General features: G+C 43.5%; 1 protein-coding gene across 2 annotated transcripts in view; it reads right to left on the reverse strand.

Moving 5' to 3' along the window:
- Positions 1-22479, reverse strand: part of KCNH5 (potassium voltage-gated channel subfamily H member 5) — a 140211-nt gene extending 117732 nt beyond the window's left edge. For both annotated transcript variants that reach the window (XM_065755665.1, XM_065755664.1), the window contains exons 1-3: positions 22407-22479; positions 10361-10484; positions 3493-3599 (exon numbers count right to left, since the gene is read on the reverse strand). In XM_065755665.1, coding sequence (XP_065611737.1) covers positions 3493-3599; positions 10361-10484; positions 22407-22479 — 304 coding nt within the window. The remainder of the gene's footprint in view (positions 1-3492; positions 3600-10360; positions 10485-22406) is intronic.
- Between the last annotated feature and the right edge of the window lie 1930 nt (positions 22480-24409).

Genomic DNA, 24409 nt, shown 5'->3' on the forward strand with positions numbered 1-24409 from the left:
ACCTGAATGCTTAATATCCAACTTGATGCTACTTTGTTATTCAAGAGAACCCAAACTAATTCAGACATAAAATCTGCATGTCCTAACTAGACAAATAAGCAGATTTGATTTCATTTTGCATTTATGGTCACATCCTTCACTTCCTCATTGTGGCAGCCTCCTCAAGCACATGCAAGTCTGCTCTGCAATAGGCAATGTCCTAAAAGACTTCAAACATTTGCTGAGAAATACCCTGTTCATCTGCAGGGACAAATGTCAGTGCTGCATGCCACCAGACAAAACTCCAAGCCCACGTGTTCCCAGCCCTATGACACCTCCACTCACTGTTCAACAAATGCCTTCACACTCGGCTCAATACCTTTTGGATTTGATATGCTTTCAGCCAGGTGATATAATGGCTTTTCTCCTGAGCTGTCTGAATGCCAGCCTAAGCGTTGGCACACTGAAACAAGCTGCTCACTCGCTGACATCCCAGGGCACTGCTGGCCCCCTCCAAATCTCCTCTAATGTACATCCATCCGGGAGCCCTGCCAGGAACTGAGTGAGGGACACCCAGAGGGCAACAAAACCCATTCAAAACAGGACTACTGTAGGGAAGGTCAAAATCCACAAGGGTTCACGGTAAAACTCAGCACTGCTCTATTGGTATTAAAGCAGTAACTCGATGACAGCAAACTGGAGAGGTGGGAGAGACAGGAGACTGCTTTTGGTGGTAATTCCAGAGCCATTATGCTGATTACTTGACTCTTTCTATTCCCAGTTGCTAACCCAAGATAAAAGGCTCCTTTCATACATTCTAAGAAAGAGTGCTCCAGCTCTCTGGAGTGATGCTGTGCTTTCATTTGTACCTGCCAACTCAACAGCACCCTTTGAAAAGCTCCAAAAGTAGGCAAAATAACCTGTACAACAGCACTGCTAAAAATCAAAGACAAAGGCAAGGTAGGTAGTGCTGTAGAAACTGCAGTCTGGGCAGGAACTCAAAAGTAGGCAAGGAGGTTTCCTGAGTATTATTCATGTACATGTACATGCCTACACGGGTGCTGAATAGTTAGGTGGGTAGAGCTGAGAACTATGTAAGAAGGAATGCAGTAAAACACAAGAAATCTGTAGCAAACTTCAAGATCTGCACCTGAAAACTGCTAACCAGGTTAAAATGCCAATGTGAAAGCAGCAGCCATGTAGATGCTGCCTGAGAACGATAGCTCTTAAAGATCATCGCTGTGCTGAAGGACAGGAGGATAGGAGAGGAATTTGAGAATTTCAAGATACCCCTTTGCTGAAAACATAAAAGGAATGAATTAGAAAGAAAAGGCTGTGGTACAAAATAAAAAATAGTCTGATAATTATAGAATCAAGGTTGGAAAATACCACTAGCCTTAACTTCATCTTAGTCCAACCGCAAATCACCCCCACAATGCCCACTGTCCATGTCCCTCAATGCCACATCTCCACAGTTCTTGAACACCCCCAGGGACAGTGACCACACCAGGTCAGGCAGGCTGTGCTTCTGCATCACCAGGTAGGAAAGTGCTTGGTGAGCACTGCAAGCTCCACACAGGAGAGAGGTAGTTTGAGGCCTCTGCAGGTGATAAACACAAGCCTTTCTACAGAGTACCTCTGAATACTCATCCCAACAGACACTATTATTTATTACTTATCTGCTCTCATATTCAGCCTGGAAGAGAAGCATGTAATTTCTTGAAGAACCTTCTTGAACAAATCTCGATATATGACAGATGGAAGCAAACCCAATGCAAGCCAGTTGCTAAACTGGAGCCAAAAGGTGAGCCTATCTACTGGTGCTAGCAAGAGGCTGAAATTCTGTGCTTTGGGTAATGGAAAAGAAGCTGGCAACATATTATAGCTGGGAACTGTCTCAAGACTGAAAAGAAAAATGAGTGTTTTTCCATGAAGTCATTCTGTAATCCTGCATATCTTACAGAAAGTACAGGCTTAGAGATTTAAGCAAAGGCTCAGTAAATCCCTGGAACACCATCAAGATCAAGCAGACAATCTGCAACTCAAAGCAAAAAAGCAACTGGGTAGTTAATGAACAATGACCAAGGTAAGACTTTCCATTTGTTATATTTAAATACAATGAAAAGCAACTTGGTTAAGAGCACCTATTCCAAGCAGGAGCCACCATCCCAGTTAAACAAGATAGAGTTTGGGAAAGACTGAAATCATCTTTTTCAATCACCTAGACACCAGACATGGTAAAGCTGGGCATCATCACCTGCAAAGAACTAAACAAGGGTCTGTCCATGAAATCTTCATGATGTGAGAGGGTGCCCAGGTACCTTGTCTAGGAACTGGGCAGGTAGACATAAAATCTGGGGGATATGTCCATATGCCAAGGAACAAAAAGGAGGTCACTTGGAGAGCTATCATGGGTACTTGCAGGAGCAGCCAGATTTCAGCACCACTCCTGCTTCTCTTTTTAATTTGTGTTTACTAAGATGTTTTAAAGCAAGAATTGCAGAAATCTGAAGATGCTTCCTGTCATTTAAGTGCACATAGAGGAAGACTTAGTTTAAAACAGAAAGGTGAAAATAAAGCATCAGAGTACGTTTTGAGAAGCTGAGGTATCCTTCCACATTTTTAAGGGTTTATGCAAGTTTGCATTGAAAAGGGCAACCAGGCATAGCCAGCTTCTTCCCTAGGGCTCACCACTGCTTCCCACAGCCTCACAGCTCAGAGGCATCTCCACCACCGGAAGCGACCACTCACAGAATCAGGGAACTGCTCCTCACTTGTGCACATCAGGGGATGTTTCCTGTGGGGAAACTTCATTCAGAATTTCTTTTCATCTAACCCAGTCAGATTCCCTTCAGGAATACAATCTTCAAAATTAAATATACTTTGGAAAGAGGAATTCAGACCTGAGATACCAGGAAACACTTGCTAGCCCTGGCAGTCTGAACACTTGTCCTACTTTAAAAATGAGCTCTTTTCCTCAGCAGTGATGACCAAAATACCCATTTCTTCTCTGTATTTTGTCCCCAAATTTATATATGTGTCAAAATGAGTATTTTAGCCTGTTATATAGTTATATACTGTTATAGAGTAATATAATTTTCTATATATTGTAGTACATTTAGATATACACAACATGTATTAAACATATTATAGTATGCTATAGAATCATAGAATCACCTGAGTTAGAAGGGACCCTTAAAGACCATCTGGTCCAACCCCCTGAAATAAACAGGGCAGCTCCATCAGGTGTTCAGAGCACCGTCCAGCCTGACTTTGGGTGCCTGCTGGGACAGGGAACCCACCCCTTCTCTGAGCAACCTTTGCCAGTGCCTCACCACCCTCATTATAAAAGACTTGTTCCTTATATCCACTTTTAAGTTCATAGTCTGAAACCATTTCCCCTTGCCCTTTCACAACAGTGATATATACAGTGTATCACATATATTAGTATAGGAATATATGTAACAAATATGTATTTATCACTCCCAACCCCATACACAAATAAATACATACTGTTTTTCTTGTAGAGGAGAATTTCAAAGCAGTTTGACTCATAGTTGTCAAAAGTCTGTCTGACTTTTTCAATGGTCTTCTTGTCTGTCAGTTCACCATACATAAAACTGAAAAAGAAAAACACATTTGTCTTTTTTTTGCTGGACAAGCAAAAAAAACAAGCAGCAACCTCAGACTGAACAGCCACTGGGCATGCTATTCACTGCCATTTACCAAAGTTTAACCATCATTTACTCTAATTTAAATAGCTGTTAGGAAACCTACAATAGTAAGTAACCATTGCTGTCTTTTTTTTTTTCTTTGTAAAGCAGATGTATTTGCTGTCATCTAACGTTTCATTAAGTGCTTTTCTGAGCATATCTATAAGGGCATATTGTTAGAAAAAGAGCTGATAGCCTATAAAACCATTACTGCCACAGCTTGAAGCCATGAGAATATTGCTGTGAAATTGGAGTTTACTGAGCAAAACCTTGAAAACCTCCCAAATTTCATGCAGTCCCCTCAAAAAGGATTCTGAAGAAAGACTGGAACCCGGAACAGGTAACAGATGTTGGCTGAACCAACACTGCCGGCTGAACCAGTACTGACGGCTGCAGACGTAACCGTGACAACATGCAACTGGGACAAGACATTCAGAATCCTTCATAAATACCAGTTACAAATTGAGGTGGGAATTACCCAGTAAGAACTAATTACTGTAACTGTCTGCAAACTCAGAAAGCCAATGTGTGAGTTGTCTCACCGCAGCTTTATCTGCATTACTGCTAAAGATAACCACACACACACACACACACACACACACTCATTTTTCTTACGGTATACCACATTTCTTAAATATTTCACTGAAAATATGGAAAAATATTTTTGAAGACTCATTTCTCTCCAGACAAAGCTTGGAAAACTCTAATTTTAGCCCTGCTATTTCTTGCACCTCGACCACCTCATCACTCTTTTCCAGGTCAGACTTTCAACTGGTGTAAGTGAACCCACCCCCACTGACCTTACTTGTGAAAGCCTTTGTAAGAAAACAGCCAGGCTTTTCTTGTCATTCTCCCCTGGATTAAAAATAGGTGAAGACTGTTCTGTGCAAATTCCCAATTATAGAACTCAAGAAAAAAGGAGCATGGCATAAAAGCTTTCAGACATTTGGATGAATACAATTCTCACTGATCAGACTCCCCCCCTCCATCTTCTTTGTTCACAAACATTTTGAGCTCTGGCTGAAACCTACAACACACAGCCCTGAGAACATGAAAGGGAAAAAGAAAGGCTATCAGCGCCGCTGTGGTTTAAGTCCAGCTTCCCTTTTATTGATCAACAGACCTCCAGAGGTTCAATAAACATTTATTTTACGCCTACCGTTCTGAAACAATAAAACAGCATAGTGGTTAGTGCCCTGGCAAACATTAAAATGCTCAATGAAGGCTGGATGGTGAATCTTTTCTCTACACAACTGACCCAGGGAAGTGATAGGGCTGCTCCCACAATATGGTGTTGTCACCTTTGGGTCAGAGTAGTGATGGAGATGTCTCTGCAGTGACAGACGTCAGGACATAACTCTACTGGGGCAGGAGGCTTTGTTAAGGTACCATGTGCCACTAACTTGCATAGTCCTCTTCAGGGAATGCAAAACAAGGCCTGCTGCTCACTTTCAAACAGTCTGCCTTTCCTTCCTCAGCTCAGCCAATAGCGTTTTATACATTTATACATGAGCTGGCAACAAACAAAAGTTTGAATGCTTTTCTTTTTAAATCTAACCCTTTTCAGCACTGATGAGGCAAAGCAGACTGCTCAAATCTGCAAGAAAAATAAGAGCTGTTTTTGTTTGTTTGTTTTAATACAGCCTGTTATTTTCTTTTTTGCCATCTCAAGGACTAAAAACATTTATCTTGAGTCTCAAAGGAAAAAAATAACGAAAATTTGCTAAAGTACATGACTGTACATGGTTTTATAACACAGAAAGCCTTCATTAATTAGTATTAAAGTGTCAAGCCACCCTCAATGATACGACTGGTGGTCTGCACCAATTAGCACTACCTGGAGGACTAAAAGCTGGACATGAGCCAGCACTGTGTGCTTGCAGCCAACAGCATCCTGGGCTGCATCAACAGAGGAGTGGCACTGGGGCAGGGAGGAGATCATCCCCCTCTGCTCTGTCCTTGTGAGGCCCCATCTGGAGTACTGCATCCAGGCTTAGGGCCCCCAGTACAATAGGGATGTGGAGTTGTTGAAGAAGGTCCAGAGGAAGGCCACAAGGATGTTCAAGATGGCTGGAGCATCTCTACTATAAAGGAATGCTGCAAGGAGTTGGGTTTGTTTAGTCTGGAGAAGAGAAGGCTCCTGGGAGGGAAAATTTAGGTTAGATGTTGGGAAAAAATTCTTTCCTCAGAGGGCACTGCTGTCCAAAGAGCTGTGGGTGCCCCAGCCCTGGAGGCATTCAAGGCCAGGTTGGATGGGGCCCTGGGCAGCCGTATATAGCGAGTGGCAGCCCTGTCCACAGCAGGAGAGTGGGAATTATCTGATCATTAATGTCCCTTCCAACCCAAACCATACTATGAATTAAAAATGTAATCAACTTTATGTTTTAGCATCAGCTTATTATTGTTGTAAACATGTAAAACTCAAATCTTGCATTATTTTCATATATAAAGAAGCACTTAAAAGGCTTGTGGAAGGAAATAACTATTTTTCAAAAGGTGATTTTTACCAGCAGGCACCAAAAAGGCCTCCAAGCCAATCACTGTGCAAGTTACATAAGATCTGTGCTTATCATAGGTTTAATTTAATCTGCCCTATTTTGTACACAAGGAGGGACTCCTACTTCTTCAGTCAATCACTCTGTCTTTTTCTGCCTCATATTTTTGTTACTTATTGCTTGTCAAGTGCCTTCAGTGCAAACTGTACAAGACATAAATATAAAAAACAGACTGCTACTGGGGATCTTACTAACTAGAAAACAAACGTATTGAGAGAAAACAAAGCTTACTGAAATACTCCGAAAAAGAAATCATCTTAAATTCCCCATCTCTGCAACAGGCCATTTGCCATTTCACATGCCTGTCCTTCTGCCTCCCTCTGAAAGCATCTCTCTATGCAAAAAAGCAGCATCTCAAGCTTTGCACTGTGCTTCCATGTCCTTTGTTAGGATCCAGAAAAACATCACTGGAGCAGCTCCTTGTATGCAGTGCATGCCAGGGTGGTGTTTATGGCTGTTTGAGAGGAATTAGCCAGATAAGAGGGCAGATAAAGGATGGAAGGCATATGAACTCACATCCAGATAACAGTTCAGTTTATCCAGAAGTGTTGGACGAAAAGACATCAATTACAAGCAACCAAGGTTTACTCAAGAGGAATAGCAAATACTGTTTTACATGTCAATAGCCCCACAACTCTTCAAGTCCAGGAGCAGGCCTCGCTCCCAAGGAGGTAGGGCAGGTCATTGGGTGTAGTCATTGGTGGGCTGAGAAAAGTTTCTGTGCAAAGCTTTGGCATTACAGGGGGTCTTTTCATACAGGTAGATCAGTTAACAGAGGCAACGTCCCAGTATCAAATTTAACTTGTCTCCAGTCTGGCACACTGTACTCACCATGCAAAACCCCTTTTCTTTTGAGCAAGGTGGGAATTTTGCCATTAGCTCCACAGGAGCCAGGACTCTCAGACATTTTCATCCCACTTGCAATGGCAGTAAATCAAAACAAGGGAGAACAGAGACGTTGAGTGGAGCTGTGCAAGTGTTTCAGTGGAAATGCAACCTGTAAACAACTGCAGCAAGCAGATCCAATTTACTCCCACTGTACAGCTGGAAGGCAACACACAAACGGGTCTCGGAGCAAGTTTCCTCAATAAAAACAAAAGCAGCATCCAGATATAACCACACTGAAGTGAGGCTCAAGGTGCAAGGAGGGGTAAGGAGAACGGAGCCTGAGGCAATAGTCAAGCATAAAATGCCAGGGCAGATCTACTAACCAGACACCCAAGGGTGCCTGCTCTTCTAAAGACCTGTCAGGAAGACTGAACTTAATTGACAAGAAACAATTTTAAATACTGATATTATTCGTGACGTTTAATAGGGTTTTAACACCCCAGAGCTGTTTATTCTTTCAGCATACTCATCACAGTATAAACTGTCATGACTGTGGGCAACTGGGCATGAAACAAGTGGTTCTCCTACACGCTGGTTAATCTAGCAGCACACCTCCAGACAAGAGCTTTTGCACGGTTAATTGAATGTCAGAGGTGTTGCAATTGCAGATGCCCTCCCATTTCCTTCCAAACTGGCAGCTCCTTTTCATTTGGCACCACGACACTTCACAAGCACACAAGTCTTTCCAGCTAAAATTCTCATGCATTTTAGCATTCATACTGTATATTCTGTTCCAGTTTTTTTTTGCAATTTTTGGTCCACTGCACTCCCAGAAAGAACACACACTGACCCCATCACACAACATTCAGGAAGTGTGATATGAACCTTGCCTTTATACAGTGTTCACGAAACTAAGAGACTGGCACCTCTACTGAGGTATTTCAGAATGATTTTCCTGCCAATGCACAAATTGTTGATTAAAAAGACGAGAAAAGTGCATGAATCAGAGGGATTACCAGCTGGCTATGGGGCTACCTGGCTGCCTGAGCTGGATAAAAATCATTCACAAATGCAGTGCCTTTGATACACATCCAATCCAGAATCAACCAAGACCAAACATCATGACACACGAGCAACCCCAGTGTAAGGTATGGTATGTGACAGACAAATAGGATACAGTGAATACAGATGGAGAACTCAGGAGAAAAGAAGGGGTGAAAAATAATGTGAAGGTGCTATACCTTACCTGCAAGGGCAAGTAATCGAATTATTTTTTTCCTGTATAACACTTACAGTTAACAGATAACAATTTGTATCAAGATTAACATTGATTTTATTTGTGTATTTTTCTTCTGTTCCATTTTAGGCATTAACAAGCTCTAGAAACAGACCCTTTCAAAACCTCTAATGAAAGTGTGGCATCACAACGCTCTTACCCCATTAACATTTGCCTTAGAACAGTAAAGCAAACATTCTGCATAAATTATTTCTTATGCATAATGGAGCAATTTGAGTCCAACACAGCCAATCAGGACTGAGAGCGAGACCTGGAAAATAAATTAATGCTCTGGACATCTAAAACCTACAACAGCATTCTACTAAGTAAACCTAAGAAGGTACCATTTGGCTTCAAGACCATTTCCCATTTTCATCCATATAATTCACTTGAATATGGCCACAACAGGATGCTTACCAAATAGCATCCATCACATTCATAAAAGCCACTCTGATTAATTAAACCTTTTGGTCCCCTCAGAGGCGCAGAATTATTATTAAAATAGAGGTATTTCTCAACCTATTCCCAACATTTTCCTAAAATCCCATTTTGCGTGTGTAATGACTTAAACATGCACAGGCTAAATCACTGACTCACAGAGAAACAGAGCCAGCTTAGGAGAGCAAAGTATGTGTAAGCATATTTGGGATAGATGCGATAACAGCTTCTTTCAGCCCCATCACGTAATCGACTTGGTTTCTGCCACGTGAATGAGTATTGCGTGTCAGCAGCACGTGCCCATCCCTCCTCCACTGCCCATCAGAGGACACCTAGCTGCACAGAGCAATTTGGGATCCCCAAGGCTTTTCCTTTTCCCTGCACACAAAAGCAATGACCACACATCAGCTTTTCACCCCTGCAGATAATCAGCCCACTATTCCCAGGGCCTGGAGCTGGTCATTCCCTGAACCACCAAGGGAAAACCTACACAAACTGGTATCTCAGTCATTCCTTTCTCCCTCTGCCACTCCTGGTTACTTTGCTCACCCACCCACACACGCATTAGAGATATAGTCTTTCCCCACAGCATTTCCTTTTAAAGGATGCAGCAGAGCAGGCGCAGATGCACATCCAACCATAAATCACAGCTGTCCACTCCTGAAAGACCACCAACAAAGGGGAAAAAAAAAGCCATAAGGCTGCAATGCACAGAGTAAATACATCATCAGCCTAATCGCCCTCTTGGGAATAAAGATGCCATTTGCACATCACTGTGCCCTCTGAGTGTGTGTGTAACAACAGGAACCAAAATGGGCATCAGAGTAACATGCTCCAGAATGAGAATTTACAAAAATCTACTAAAAAACTCTTTGCAGTATACCACTTGAATATCCCACTTTCTTTACCAGATCATTAGAACACATTCATACTGATACTAACGAGGACAGATTTCAAAAGAGAGAAGAATGATGTCTAAACCCTCAAAATATTTACCCCAGCTTTGGGAACACCTCTAGTTAATCTTCATTCACTGCTAAAATTTGTTAAATGTTCTTCCACTGAACAGACTTTACTGATCCAATGCTCATTGCATCTATGCAATTACCAGAGGATGATAGGAATTTACAAACCAAAAAGGGTTGTCTTGACTTCAATAATGACTCAGGTGAAACACATTAAATTTGTAGATGCCATAAAGAAAAAAATTAAAAATAAAATAAAATTAGAACACTGGAATGTAGCTTTCTTTTAATTTAGGATTAAGTCTTACAGGACTCTAAAAGTCTTGCAAAAAAGTGCTTCACTTCTAGCAAGGGATGGAAGTATTTGAGTAGTTTGTTAATCCTGGTAAAGCTGGTCATTGATATTACTGGGAGCCAGTCAACAAGGTGCTCAACTGAATGCACATGGTTACATGCTTTACCATGTCCTGGGTTTCATTCATTTGAAGCCTGTTTTAATACATTCGTTTCTGCAAAACAACTCTCTTACCAATGCTTTTCCAAAATCTAATTTTTCTTCCTAGACTGTAATTGTAGAAGTGCATCAAGTAGTGGTGAACAACCTACCTGCAAGTGCTGCTCTTCTGCATGACGTCAGCGCGATGATATCCAGAGAGTTTACAAAAACCGTCATTACTGTAAACTACAGGCCAGTCCACAATCTGGGCATTTCCCAACAAAAAACTGGATTCTAAAAGAAGAGAAGAAAAAGAAAGGGCTGTTGAGAGTGGCAAAGCACATACACGTCCTGTTACGTAGCAGATGCACAGAGTTATTCACAGTGGAAACCTCCATTTGGAAATCTCAGAGAGAACTGAAATCAAAGTGGGCATCAGAAGGCAAATTGCGATGAAACAGGACAGCCTTCAGTAAAACCAAGAGCTTCAGTAAAATAAAATACTGATACAAGCACCCACTCCTTAATGATTTAGAAAGGATTCATTTATTCATAACATACGGACAAGGTATCATATATGATTTTCATTTTATGTGTGTATATTTCCTGAAATTAACCTTGAAGTAATTTGAAATTTGACCTTATTGAACTATTTGTGTTCCAAGACCAACAACACTTTTGCTCAAGTAAACTCCTCCTTCAATTAGAATTGAAATAACACAAAACACGTCCAATTTCAGTGACAGTCTACACCAAAAAGCTAAAAAGTGGGCTTGGTTCATCCTAGTAGCATGCACCAATTGCTGTCAATACACAAATATAAGTAAGGAATATTTTTAGGAGGCTTAACTCAGATTTAAATACTGCTTCAATCATCTATTTTTTCAGTCATTGCCTACAGTTTATACGCACGGACTGGCACCAACACATTACGAGTTAGCCCTAAAATAGTTGTATTCACTAGTTTGGAAGTATTCTCCCATCTCTGCTTTTAGAAAAGCATTTCTAAGGAAGTAAATAATCATCTTGCTCAAACACGTTGTGGAATTTTATCGTCATTGACATTGTAATGTTGTTTCAAAAATAATATCCTCAGTATATCACTTAGTAGAGGTTCTCAAGCTGTAGTCTGTGGCGATGTTCAAAAGCTTTGCTTATTTTTAGTTGCAACTTTCAGTTGCATTGTAACGGTTGCTGTGGAACTGTTAACACTAGCCCATTTGTTCATGCTAAAAAAGACATTACAACATAACTATTAAAATCCCTGCTGTATAGAAACGATAGTAGAGGTTTCTTTCGGCAGTCTTCCTAAGGAAAAAAAAAAAATTAAAGGGAATTTTTACAAATTCTTCTTTTAATAGCCGAAGGATGGTTCTGCCAATCACTTTTACAGACATACACTCCGGTGCACACATTAATTTTCACATAAAAATGACACTGGGCTTCTGCGAGCTATATGCTCCCTTTCCAGCACACTTCCAACTGCAACCGCAGCATACATTATTCAAGCATTATTCTTTTGAACAAGGAAAACATATTCTAAAGAATGGTCATTGCTCTTTTTCTTCATAGAATGGCCTGGGTTGAAAATGACCACAATGATCATCTAGTTAAAAATATTAATAAATGAAAATTAATATAAAAATGCTTGGAAAATAATAATCTAGAGATTAGTAATCTTTCTACAGAAAAGACTGAAAAAATATTTTAAAACCAACCATCATGATAAATGTAAGTTCAGATTGTGAAATCTAACACTCCTAAGCTCAAAAGCTTAAAGAATTCCCTTAAATCCATCACAAATAGTCTTAAACCTGAATGCCAACTTTAAAAATCAGTTTTTCTGCCCAAGGAGAGATGCAGTTGCTACAACCAGCAGCAGACAGTACACAGCAACTGCTAGAAACAACCAATACTAGTCCTCTGTCCAAAACAAGGTTAGATTTGCAAAGAGGTTTCTTTATTGGATTATCTTTCACCAAGGTTTTGCTTTCATATCCAGATATGAAGAGCACAACCTGGGCAATTATAGGCAGCAGATATTCAGACTCTTTCAAGGATGTGTGCGGATCTCTGAGAACCACAGTGCATAGGCCAGTAACCCTGTTTGAAACCATCCCTTCTATCTCATATTTTGGATGTGTATCCCTATCACGTAATGCTGTGCTTCAGGACACAGAATATTACTGCAGAAGGTACATGTTGCAGCCACAGTATTCGATGGACATCTTCCATGGATTTTCTACTACTTACACACAAGAGTCTCAAAATAATCACTAAGACGTTCATCAAACTGATCAAATCCATCAGTATATTGGGAAGGAACAAAACATACCACCAAATTACTGATCTTTCAAGAAAAGAAAAAAAAACACACCATAAAATTAGGAAAAAAAAAGACTCTAAAAATGTGGTTTTTTTAGATACTAGTACTTGTAAGGCTGTAAATATATAAAACATGGACTAGTAACTTGATTAAATACTAGAAGTATATTTTTGTTTGTTCTCATGAAAATTCCATTACGTAACTGACTTTTTTTAAACCTTGCCTTCTACAGCAAATAATATTTATTCATCCATGCTCTGCATGTGCACACATATGTGCATGTCCTGTTTCAACCAAACAAAAATCTTAAGTCAATGTTCACATGTTGTTAAAGACCAATGAAACTAACTGGAGGCACAGAGCTACAGGAACCCATGTTACATTAATGCCACTGTTCAGTGACACAGCTTGATAAAATTAAAGGTAGAATGGGTCAACATCTGACCTTGGGGTTTTATTATGTACCCAAGTCTCAGCATCTGCAAGACTCCACACTTACCCTACATTTTATTGGTAGTCATGTTCTTTTCCCCAGCACACATACTAATTTTTCCCTATTTCTAAAATTTCTCCAGATCAGTACTCCAGACAGATTTAATTTTACATCAGCCTCTGCTGAGAAATCTCAGCCGTGACTCCCTGCAGAGTTTCTAATATGACTCTGTTTTAGAGTGTAATTTTGGTGAACAACAGTGAAGAATACCACTATACAGTTTCTATGAGTTTTGTGTAGTTTGAAGAGAGACTTTTGCACCACATCACCATCACTAACCTAATGGTCTAAAACCATTTTCTTGTTCAATTTCCATCCTTCTATCACTCACTTACACGGCTTCCTTGCTAAAAAATAAAAAAGGTCCATTACAGTTGCACATGGGATTAAGATTCTCATTAAACTGACTAAGGCAAATTCCAGTCTGTTGGATCTCCATCTGGCTGCTTGAACTGGTTTAAGAGACAAGGACTAGGAAAACTTCATTTCTTCTCCAGGTCCAGTTGCCACAGAGCAATATCAAGAATAAGTAAGTCCAAGGACCCTTTCAAACACAACCAGGTGTGTGTTCCTCAAGGCCCCACTTGCCAGCAGCTCCAACACAAGGAGCCCTCTGCCAAAGGAACCTGACATCCCCTGAGCCATGCTGTGGTGACACCACAGTCAAGTCCCACAGAGGCCTGCAATATAAATCCCAGAGACTTGCACCAAGACATCCTGTTGGATTCAAGATATAGGAGCTATAATTTTCAAGCTAGATGTTTTTTAAGATGACATTGGAGGTATTCACAAGGATAAGCCCACCTCTGCCCTCCACATCAAGCAGCACTTAGTCTCACAAGCACTTTATGGTGAAGACTGAGAAGAAGCTCTCTCTGGTACTGGCACTGCTGAAGGCAGGCAGTAAATCTGGCAGAACAGTGGTCTGATTCCACGTGTGAAACTCTGTGCAGCTGTAAGCTGAATTATCACATGGTGATATATCGCACTGTGAAAAGATTAACATGGAGCCAACTTCAAAACTTCCATACTAACGATTAGCCTAATGATTAACATTCATTCTTGCTTGGATTTCTCCGATGTGCTGAAAATACATTTCCACTTCCCACTTCCTTTGAGACAGAAGTCAATTTTTATTATTTCTAAGATTGTCTTGATATCATTCCCTTCAACTATCATATTCTCCACCCTATCCCCACTTCTGATATATTGCAGCACAAATCTGTAGGCTGGAGGTTTCTTCAATTAGACAAGACTGAACACCAATGCCTGTCTGTAAGAGCAGGGAAGCAGGGCACAGGAGGCAGACATGCCCTTGTTGGAGCTGCTAGGTTCCTCTAGGAAATCAGCAGGCTTTTTATTAGACAGTATAACTCTCCTATTTGCAAAGTTAATATGGATGGCAAGGAATTAAGATATTAAGGGCACACAGCAGAATTTCATATTTGGAAAACACAGCTGAGGTAAACAATATAAACAGCACTGTATTTGCTGTTCCTGTACTTCTACTTTGCAAGAAAGGCTCTGTTGTATAAAGGAACTTACACCATACAGCAGCAAGCCTTTAATCTTACTCTATCTTGCAGCAGCTAATATTCAACCTAGCACTGAAGCTCATTTAGTTGTTTTTCAAAAAAAAAAATTAAAAAATGATCACAGTATGCAAGCAATTTTTTTAACCACCAAAATGCCCAAAGCAGTGTAAAAATCATGTTATGTAATCAAAGGAGAGCAAGAACAGCTAAATCATTGTAGCAAAGATGTTTAGCCAAGTGAGAAATGCCGTCTCTAATCATCTTTCCTCAAGAGTGCTTGGGAATTGCTTGTGAACAAAACTGCTTCCATCACCATTCCAGAATTCAATCCCCACTCATGGAAAATACGCAACCAACCATTTTTTTAAAAAAAGTCACCATTGAAAAGATGCAGGGAAAAAAAAAAGAAAAAAAAAAAGAAGCAGTAGCACAACAAAAATAATGATATTAATAAAAAGAAGCAGTGTTTCCATCTTGGAATAAATTCCTAACTTGAGCAATTTCACTCTGAGCCGTCGTTCCAAATTCCTGTCCTTCCTACATGGAGCAAGTGCAGCACGGAGCACAGGCCTCTACGCAATGCCTGGATTTTGCCTTTTTTGCTCTTGTTGTCCTTTATAAGCACCAAACCACTTACAGTGTTGTCGACTGGTCTGCTTATAACCACAGAGTCAGTATATTGCTGCAATCTGGTTTAGATCACCTTGGAAATATTGAGATCCTGGTAGTTGTGCTGGGGAGGGGACTCATAAAACATTGAGGTTTTGTTTTCTTCTAGCTCCTCTAAACAAGTCTTGGCCCTGTTTGTATATATTTACGTTCATGTTTCTATACAGTGAATGCAAACCCATGCTCAATGTATCCCAGTAGAAAAGAGAAGAAAATCAGCCTGGGCTGACACAATGCTCAGACTTTGGGGTCAGCTGCAGACAAACCGCTGTGCTTGAAGCATCCAACCTACACCAGTACTCCTGGCTGCAGAACCACACCGCTGTTTTCTAACAAAGCAGTTATTTCCCCAGTGACCTTAAACCATGCAAAACATCAGTGCCATCCAATTTATCCAGCACACAAAGCGTTCCCCGAGAAATAATCTCCTGAAGGACAAACTCTTTAAGTCACCTTTCTGTACCACTGTTGTTTTTATTTAATACTTCTATTATGAAAAGGTATGGAGGTCTAAATCCAGAGCAAGATGCTATCATACTGACAAAGCTAAAAGGATCTAATTCCTTCACCAAATTGGTGTTCCTCTCATAAAAGTAGTTCAGTGCTGGCTGAGATTAAATCCACGTGTAAGTCACTCAGTTGGCAACACAGCAGCTTTCAGCAATTCAGCATGCAACCTGAAGGATTAAAACCTGTTCAGAATTTACCTTCCAAAAAGTTTGAAAACTAAGTTTAATCATTCTGAATGTGAAATCCCACAAGCATCACACTTCTTTATTGCAGCACAATTTTGCTGACTTCAGGAAGAGCTTTAGATCAATAAGGACAAAATAAGATCAGAAGGAGTTGCCTGAGAAATGTCATTTCTTTCAGTTCTGATCATAGGTTCTCTGCCACATACTCACTTATCCTACGGTTAGACTAATCCTCACCTATGCTTGTTATCTTCTGAATGCTACTGCTGAATCTGCTCCCTATTACAACTGTGCTGAATGTAAGATAGATGCTGTGAGGCTAAATTTAAGCTGGAGCATGCAGACAGCACATGGGCGTCCTCAGGGAGCAACCAAAAACCACGTATCTAGCTATGTACAAATGAGCACACTTGTTTCGCATTCCCAGAAGAGAAAATCACAGCAATGGCTGCTGTTTGTCTTGCAGACACTCATCCAATGGTTACAATTTCACAGTGCATGGCTGAACGTCCAAAAACACTTTTGACAGAGAGAACTGTGCACCACTCCTTGAGCAGGTGTCCAAACGTGGCTGATGCAGAGCATCTCTGCATCTCCTGGAGCACAGCATGCAGATGTGGAGTCTTCAGCACAGGACAGACATAGACCTGCTGCTGGAGCATGTCCAGAGGAGGACCACAAAAAAGCACCAAGGGATGCCTCCTTTCAAAGACAGGCTGAGAGAGCTGGGGCTGTGCAGCCTGGAGAAGAGAAGGCTCTGGGGAGAGCTGAGTGCAGCCTTTCAGTATCTAAAGAGAAGCTGTAAGAAAGAAGGGACAGACTCTTCAGCAGAGCCTGTTGTGATGGTGGAAATGATTTCAAACTAAAAGAAGAGAGATTTAGATTGGATATAAGGGAAAAGTTTTTTACAATAAGAGTGGTGAGGCAGTGGCACAGGTTGCCCAGAGAGGTGGTGGTACCCCATCCCTGCAGATACCCAAATTCAGGCTGGATGGGGCTCTGAGCACCTGATGGAGCTGTGGGTGTCTGTTCATTGGAGGGAGCTGGACTAGATGGCCTTAAAGATCTTCCAACTCAGACGATTCTATGCTGATTCCATGATCCAGAGCCCCAGCCCTGCTCTGGGTGCTGCTCCAGGCACATCCTGCACAGGGCCACTCCCAGCACCAGCACCAAGCACAGGGCAAAACTGGACTCCACCATCGGGGTTAGGCAGTGCTGAGCAATGCAGTCAGGCACTCGACGTGCTGATTAAACAAAGTTTTTAGACTGACTTTTTTTCTGAAAAGCAGGTTATTAGGAAGCTAAGTCCAAAATCTTCTTTCCTTTACTTAATTTTACCTAACCACAAAACCCTGCTTTCTTAGCTCACCGGGAGAATAACTCAAAACCCAGGCTAACCACCGACCAGCACCTCCGTTAAAGAGGCTAATTAAATGCATTTCCACAGCTTACTTAACTTCCTGACATTAGTCTTTGGCTGCATACTCCTTCCCACGGCAGTAACGGAGGTTTGCTCGAGAAATCAGTGCTTTCCTCTCGCTCTCCTCTCCCGTTTCAGTACTGGCTGGGAGAGGCACAGCTCTCGCACTGACCTCTGCTGGCAGCGCCTGGTAGCGCCCAGATCCTATAGGAGAACGACGTCCCACCACATCCCCCTCCCAGAGACGCGCAGGAAGAAGTATTAAAAAGAGAACACTCCTATTTTACAATGCCCCCACTCAGAGACAGCTATTCCCTTCGCTAGCCATATGGTATTATTCGAGTGCATAAATTAATGCGATGATATTGAACTGATGTGATAAAAAATAAGAGAACACAGAAAAAAAGATCTAAGTTGCAGGTTTCAGCAGGCATCAGATACGCCTTATGTTTCAGGATGTGGAACAAGAAAGAATGGCCTCTAGTTGTTCCAGTGGAGGCCCAGGTTGGATGTTAGAAAGAATTTCTTCTCAGAAGGAGTGCTGATGTTTTAGAATAGGCGGCCAAGGGAGGTGGGGGAGTCACAGTCCCTGGAGGCATTTAAAGAAAGGACAGATGTTGTACTTTGAGACATGGCTTAGTGGGTAACATTAGTATTAGATGGATGGCTGGACTAGGTGATCTTAGAGGTCTTTTCCAGCCATAATAATACTATGAAAGTAGGGCCCTTGCAATTGAAAACTACTCTCAAGTGTCACCTAGTAACGCTGCTTCGTGTAAAAACTCACTTTGCATTGATTTCTGTCTCAGCAGGACGCCTGCAGCCAAAGAAATCACAAGCACGGCCCTGTGCCAAAGAAAACCCCAACTATATAAACTTGTGACCATCCCTTCTTGACTTCCCCAGAGGAAATAGAACTGGAGGGCAGAAATTTCTGCCCTGTGGTTTACAGCATCATTATGGTTCTCAAGGCTGGGTTGGATGGAACCCTGCACAGGCTGATCCAGTGGTCAGCAACCCTTCCCTTCCACAGGAGGGAGTTGGAGCTTGATGATCTACAAGGTCCCTTCCAGCCCAAGCCATTCTACAATTCAGCTAAGTGCCGAGGGCCAGGATTTTTAATGCAGAAGACCCCTAATAACAGACATCTGTGAACCTGCAGTAATTTACATTGAAGATCTTTCTCTCCGCACCAAATGAAATTTAACTTGGATGAGCTGAAAATGCAGCTTGTATTTAATCCAGGAGAGAGCCTATGAGTATCGTGTCCAATGAGAGCAACGCTATGTCACCTTGCCTGTAAGAATTCAGGTATGCTGCACAGACTAAGGAAGGATAGGAGAGACAGCAGACACTTTACCATTAGTGCCAAACTAGTAAGAATGAAAAAGTGTCTTAGCACTCTACACATGGGATGCTCATTTCCCTCCTCTTCCTTGATCAAAGAATTAATTGGTTGAGGTGGAAGGGACCTTGAAGTCCACTCAATTCCAACCTCCTGTGGTGGGCTGGTTGGCCCCCACCAGATCAGGTTGACCCATTCAACCTGCATCCCAACACAGTCACCTGTTATCAGGCTGATCTCATACTCATTAAACTCAGAGGCACCCCATGGGGCACAAAGCTCAGTCTGAGGGAGCTGATGCACAGAAACATGTTTCTAGGCTGGGAAAGAGGCTGGGAACTGAATGTTAGCTGCATTAAAGCTTATGTTGAAAATCCTTACTGAGCCATGAGTTCAGCCCAAGAGTCAAAACACATTTGTGAAGACGTGAAATGTTCCTTATTCTAACAGTTACTGCAATAGAAACGATAAGGAATAATGACTACTGTTACCATATTTGTCTTTCACTAGGCTGTTCTCACTTCTACTACACGTGGCCACAAAGTCCCTGAGTTAACCTTCTTCCAAAATCAACCCTTTACCAAAGAAACAAATTATGCCATTAACACACCGTAGGCAGAAACAAAAGCTCACTGCTTTTGCTGCAACAAGATGTGTCTGTCTTGTCCATCTGTCTTCACCTTTCTGGCCACGAGATCTGATGGATTTCTGAGGTGAGTACACAAAGTTTAACCCTGCTCCACAGATTTGCCCAAATCTGTACCCACACTGCTGTGCCAAGGTCAGCACCAGCACAGAGGGAGCAACCAACAAAAGCAGTAGTAACAGGCACGGACTGCTGAGAACTTCTTAAGAAAGAACACTGCCCTAAGGAAGATCCTCATTAAAAACCCAAAACACCAATGGCATGAGCAAGCAGTCACCTTAAAGTACTGCCCCCACAAAACACACCTGCTTTTAGCTTAGCAGAACACCTGGTGTTCTGGATCCAGGGCACAGCCGAAACTGCTGTGAGATCCCATCAATCCTTGGGAGCCTCAGATAAGAGCTGTATTTTGTGCATTTTCACTGCCTAAAACACTGATTACCCTCAAGACAGCTCTGTGTGCTCTGGAGATCTGCGTCCCTCTGCACGGCCACGGTCACCCCATCTCTATCTGTAGGGCTCTCAGCTGCTGTACCCACCGCTGACACACAGGGAACACTTCTCTCCTAATTTTAATCTCATTTGTAGCTGTAGGTTCACAATATTCCTAAAAAGCAAGTCCCCAAGTAATGCTGCAAATCAAATACACGGCTGCTTTTAGCACCAGGCTGCCCACCACTCTCAGTTCCTGTTGGGTCCATGCTGACGTTCCACGCTTTAAAACTGCTGCAGTTTTATCTATAAATGCTTTCTAGATTGGATCCATCTCTGCCAATTCCAAATAATTTGTCTGCACTTGTGTTTCATTTTGAAATCTACCAGTTCCATTTCAGACCTGATGAAGAGTCTGTCTGCCAAAATACCTCATTTTTCCAGCTGTATCTGTTGGCCTAAAAGAAGATATTATCTCTATCTACAAGCCCTCCCCAGGTCGTTGAGAGAAGATTTATGGTCAAGTGCGATGAGATTGTACAAGTGTGAGCCATCTCAAAAGAGAGTGTTCTTTAACCAGGAACAACGATGGAGAGGCTTTTTTTATGAGGACGCTCAAGATGTGTTTTAAAAAGCTACCATCAGTCTTTCTCCTCTTCCTCAACTTGACATTGAAAAAACCCCTTTAGAGCTGGTGAATCCAAGCATAAAAACAAAAGCCTGGACGTGGTCAGCAGGCCAAATCCATGCCTTCAACCAAGCGTCGGCAGGGGATACTTGAACCAGATTTGCTCTACTGGACACCGTTAAGTTCGGATTAAACAGAGCTGAATCCAATGAAAATTACTATTTCTATAAAGGACAAATAAGGCTGTGACCTGGATGACAAAAATAAGAACTAAATCATGTTTCAGTGTACAATACTGACCGCTAACATGAGTTAAAAAACAGATTCCCAATCCACTTTTTGCTCTGATGTCCAGTGGGACAGATTTGCCTCTGTAACATCATGCTTCAGCAGAGAAAAAGCAGAATGGAGACCAGATCGGCATGATTTATGCTCCCAAATTAGGACAGGCTAAAACCTGGGGGGAGGAAAAGGTGTTTTTTAAAGTATAATCTTCCAAACCTTTTTGAGTTTTCCTGGTTTTTTGGTTTTTTGTTTTGACATCTCAGAGCTTTCCCGAGCCCTCAGCAGGGAGGACATGTGATTTAATTAGAGCACAACTCAGAAGCATGGTGCTCCCAAACCCTGTCCCCAGCTGTGCCCCTGACTTCCCACATGCCTCTGGGACAACAACTGCGGTGTCTGAGCCACAAATGTAAGAACACATCGGGAACACCTCTGTGCGTCCCCTTCCACGAGGAGCTGTGGAGTGTAATTAAGCTCCACTCGGCACTTTGAAATTATCAGAGGGAAAGTGCTATATAAAGCCCTATTAATTAAGCTTGCATTTAATATTCTAGTAAATAATGCACTATTGCAGGAAATTAGCCTCCAGTGATGTGCAGCTAGAGAGCTTGACAGTCAGCTGCTGACCACAGAGCTGATGCAGGCAGCAGGAGAGCATGGAAACCCCCCCAGAAAGGCTGTCATCTTAACACGCAATGTCTTAAAACAAATTCTAGGTCCTCGATCCACTCCTTCTATGGAAATCAATGAATCACTAATTCATTCTTCGCCATCAAAATCGACTCAATCCAGCACATCAGGCTGCATTAATATGAGTGTGAGATAAATCCAGAGCTGTGCAGTAGGAAGGTGGAAGGAAACGCTTCTCAGCAGGACTTCACATCACATTAGTGACTCCATTAATAATATATATGGGAACTTTTTTCAGCGCCTCATTCTGCCCACCTCTCCCACATTCCTGCATGGGTTGCTCTAAGCCTGGGCTCTCCAAGAAGAAACCTTTCAGCAGATGCAAAGTTGAGCTCTTTTAGCAAACGACATTTATGCAAGCACTTCTGTGTCAGCAGTGCCAGTGCAAAAAAATAAAACAGCTTACAATAGGAATGGATGGAGCACAAGACTACACCAACACACAGAACACTAAGGTTGGAAAAGACCCCTGAGATCATCCAACCCATCAACCCGACTCTAAGACACGGTCCACAGCCACCACGTAACTTTACCGGAGCTGTGCACAGTGCTCTTTGTCGCTGCTTTGCAATTTGCTGAAAGGGTGAAACGAACTCCGGCAGCAGGGAATCGTTCCCGCAGCTCCGTGGGCACCCACCGGGCAGAGGAGCAGCTGCCGGCAGTTCTTCACCTATTTGTGCGGGTCAAAACGCAGTCACCCTCTCATCCCGATACTTGCCACGCACTTTCAAGTGTCATGAAGACTTTGAAAACGGCCGCAAGGCCAATTCTAAACAAGAAAGAGGAGGAAAAACCGACCCGAAGGAGAGAATGTCAGAAACGTGAATGACGGTATATTCAGAAAGGGCTCAGCAAACCCGCCCCGACCCCGCAGCGCGGAGATGCTGGACGTGAGGGGGAACGGGGCACGAGCGCGGGGGGAAGCCGTTCCTTGAAGGCGCCGACCCACGAGCGGAGCAGCGGCTCGGCGCCCCGGGCACGGAGCGACGGACGGATGAACGGAAGGATGGAGGGGACGAACGGGCGGAAGGAAAGAGGGGATTTCTCACCGCTTGAACGCCGGACGATGTTCTCCAGGAAGGTGTTCTGAGGTGCCACCAGCCCTCTCTTGCCCCCCGGCATCCTGCAGCGCCGGGCTCGGGGGCCGGGGGTGCGCGGCGGCAGCGGCGGCGGCGGCGGCGACGGGGGGGGGCCGGCGGCGGCTGGTGCGCCCGGTGCCCGTGAGTCGCGCAGGGGCGGCCGCGGCCGCTCATGGTAGTGGCGCCCCCGCGGCGGCTGCAGCGCGGATTGGGACCCGCCGCGCACGGCGCCGCCGAGCGCCGCCGCCCGCGCCCCCCTGCGCCTGCGCGCCCGCCCAACCGGGCCGCCCCGGGACGGGCGGCGGGGGCGGAGCGGAGCGGCTCGGGGCTCCGGGCCGTGGGGATGCTCCCCGCGGAGGGTGAGCTGGGGCGTGTCGGAAAGCGCTGGGAAGTCGCGCCCTGCCCGAAAGAGAGAGAGAGAGAGCGCCAGAGCCCTGGGTTTTCGTCTGGAAATTGCTTTTTTACGACGGCATTCCCGTGCAGTCGGTAAAAGGGAAAAGGGACAGCCAAATGCTGGTAGGGAAAGGGAAGCTGGATGTGTTATCCCAACGATAATGACCGTTAAGTGCGATGAAACGTGTAAAAAGACAGCCTCGCATGGAGCCATCAATCGGTGTGGGGGGCTTCCTCCTTTTTCCAGGGAAAGCAGGTGAGAGGCAGAAGGAAGCACGTTTGGGGCTATAGCCCTCTTCTCTGTCGTTTTATCCAGGGACCGGGCACTGCCTTGCAGCTCCGGAGCCGCGGAGGAGCGGATGAGTCAGTGCAGACACCGCGCTGACCCCCGTGCGAGCTATCGCTGACTCCTGCCCCAGCCACGGTCCTCTCTCCAGTTCTCCTATTGCTCAGACAACGCCTCTTGAAGATATCGTTTGCAAAATCCTGGAAGGAATTTCACCACCTACTGCTGTCTCTGCTCGTTTTGCAGAGTACACAGTAGGAAGGCTCATAGAAGGCAATGGCAAATAGCTATTAGCTTGCCTAGGCAGCGTGTGCCAGGGCAGGAGCACGGCCAGTGTGCTGTACTGTGCTGCCTGCTTCCAGCATCCCATCCTTCCCATGCTTAGGTCCTGGTCCGAAAAGTTGTCTTGAGGTCACTCAACCTCTGCTTAGAGCTGAAGAGCTCTGCCTCACCACGAGCTGCTGCAGGAGCAGAGCTTCCAGACCCAGTGCCAGAACTGCTGCTGCTGCCAGCTGAGATCCGGTTCTGCTTTCATTTAAACAAACGCAGCCAGGAGCAGCTCCACTGCTGCGGTTGGAAAGGTGCTCCTGCTGAGTCCTGCCCCGTACAGGGAAACCTACAGCACCCTTGTGCCACTGAGATGAGCCATAGACATTGAAAATACCTGTGCACAGGCAATACCATGTATCCAACCTAATTACTCAGTGTGGCTGGGACTTCTGCCCGTCGCTTTATTCATTTCCACACAATCTGAATTCTTGTACTAAGTTCCCATCCTTGCTTTGAAATCCCTCATGCCCCAGGCACACACCTTTTTCATTACACATCAACCCCTTTCCTGATGACAGGTTCATAGGTTCATAAGGTTGGAAAGGACCTACAAGATCATCTAGTCCAACCATCCTCCTATCACTATCCCTACCCAACTACTAAATCAAATCCCTAGTTTTCTACTGAGTAGACAGTTTCTACTCAATGTCTTCATCACGTCCAAGAATCATTCCATGCTCTGGGCTTCACCTCCCCAGCTTCACGTCTCACGTTTTAGTTTTGCTGCTGCATTTCCAGTGGTACAAACTGAAAACTGGGCTATGGATAGGTACAAGCTCCAAAAACCTATGCTTAAATGTAGAAGAAGAGTTAATGGTGTGGAGCCCAGGGAGGTTCAGGTTGGATATTAGGAAATGCTTCTTAGAAAGAGTGGTGATGCAGTGGCACAGCTGCCCAGGGAGTGCTGGGGGCACCATCATGGAGGTGTTCAAGGATGGTGGAGATATTGGCACTGAGGGACGTG

This window comes from Cyrtonyx montezumae, unplaced genomic scaffold, assembly GCF_038088225.1.
Source record: "Cyrtonyx montezumae isolate F1298 unplaced genomic scaffold, pur_monq_1.0 scaffold_10, whole genome shotgun sequence".
Lineage (NCBI taxonomy): Eukaryota > Metazoa > Chordata > Aves > Galliformes > Odontophoridae > Cyrtonyx > Cyrtonyx montezumae.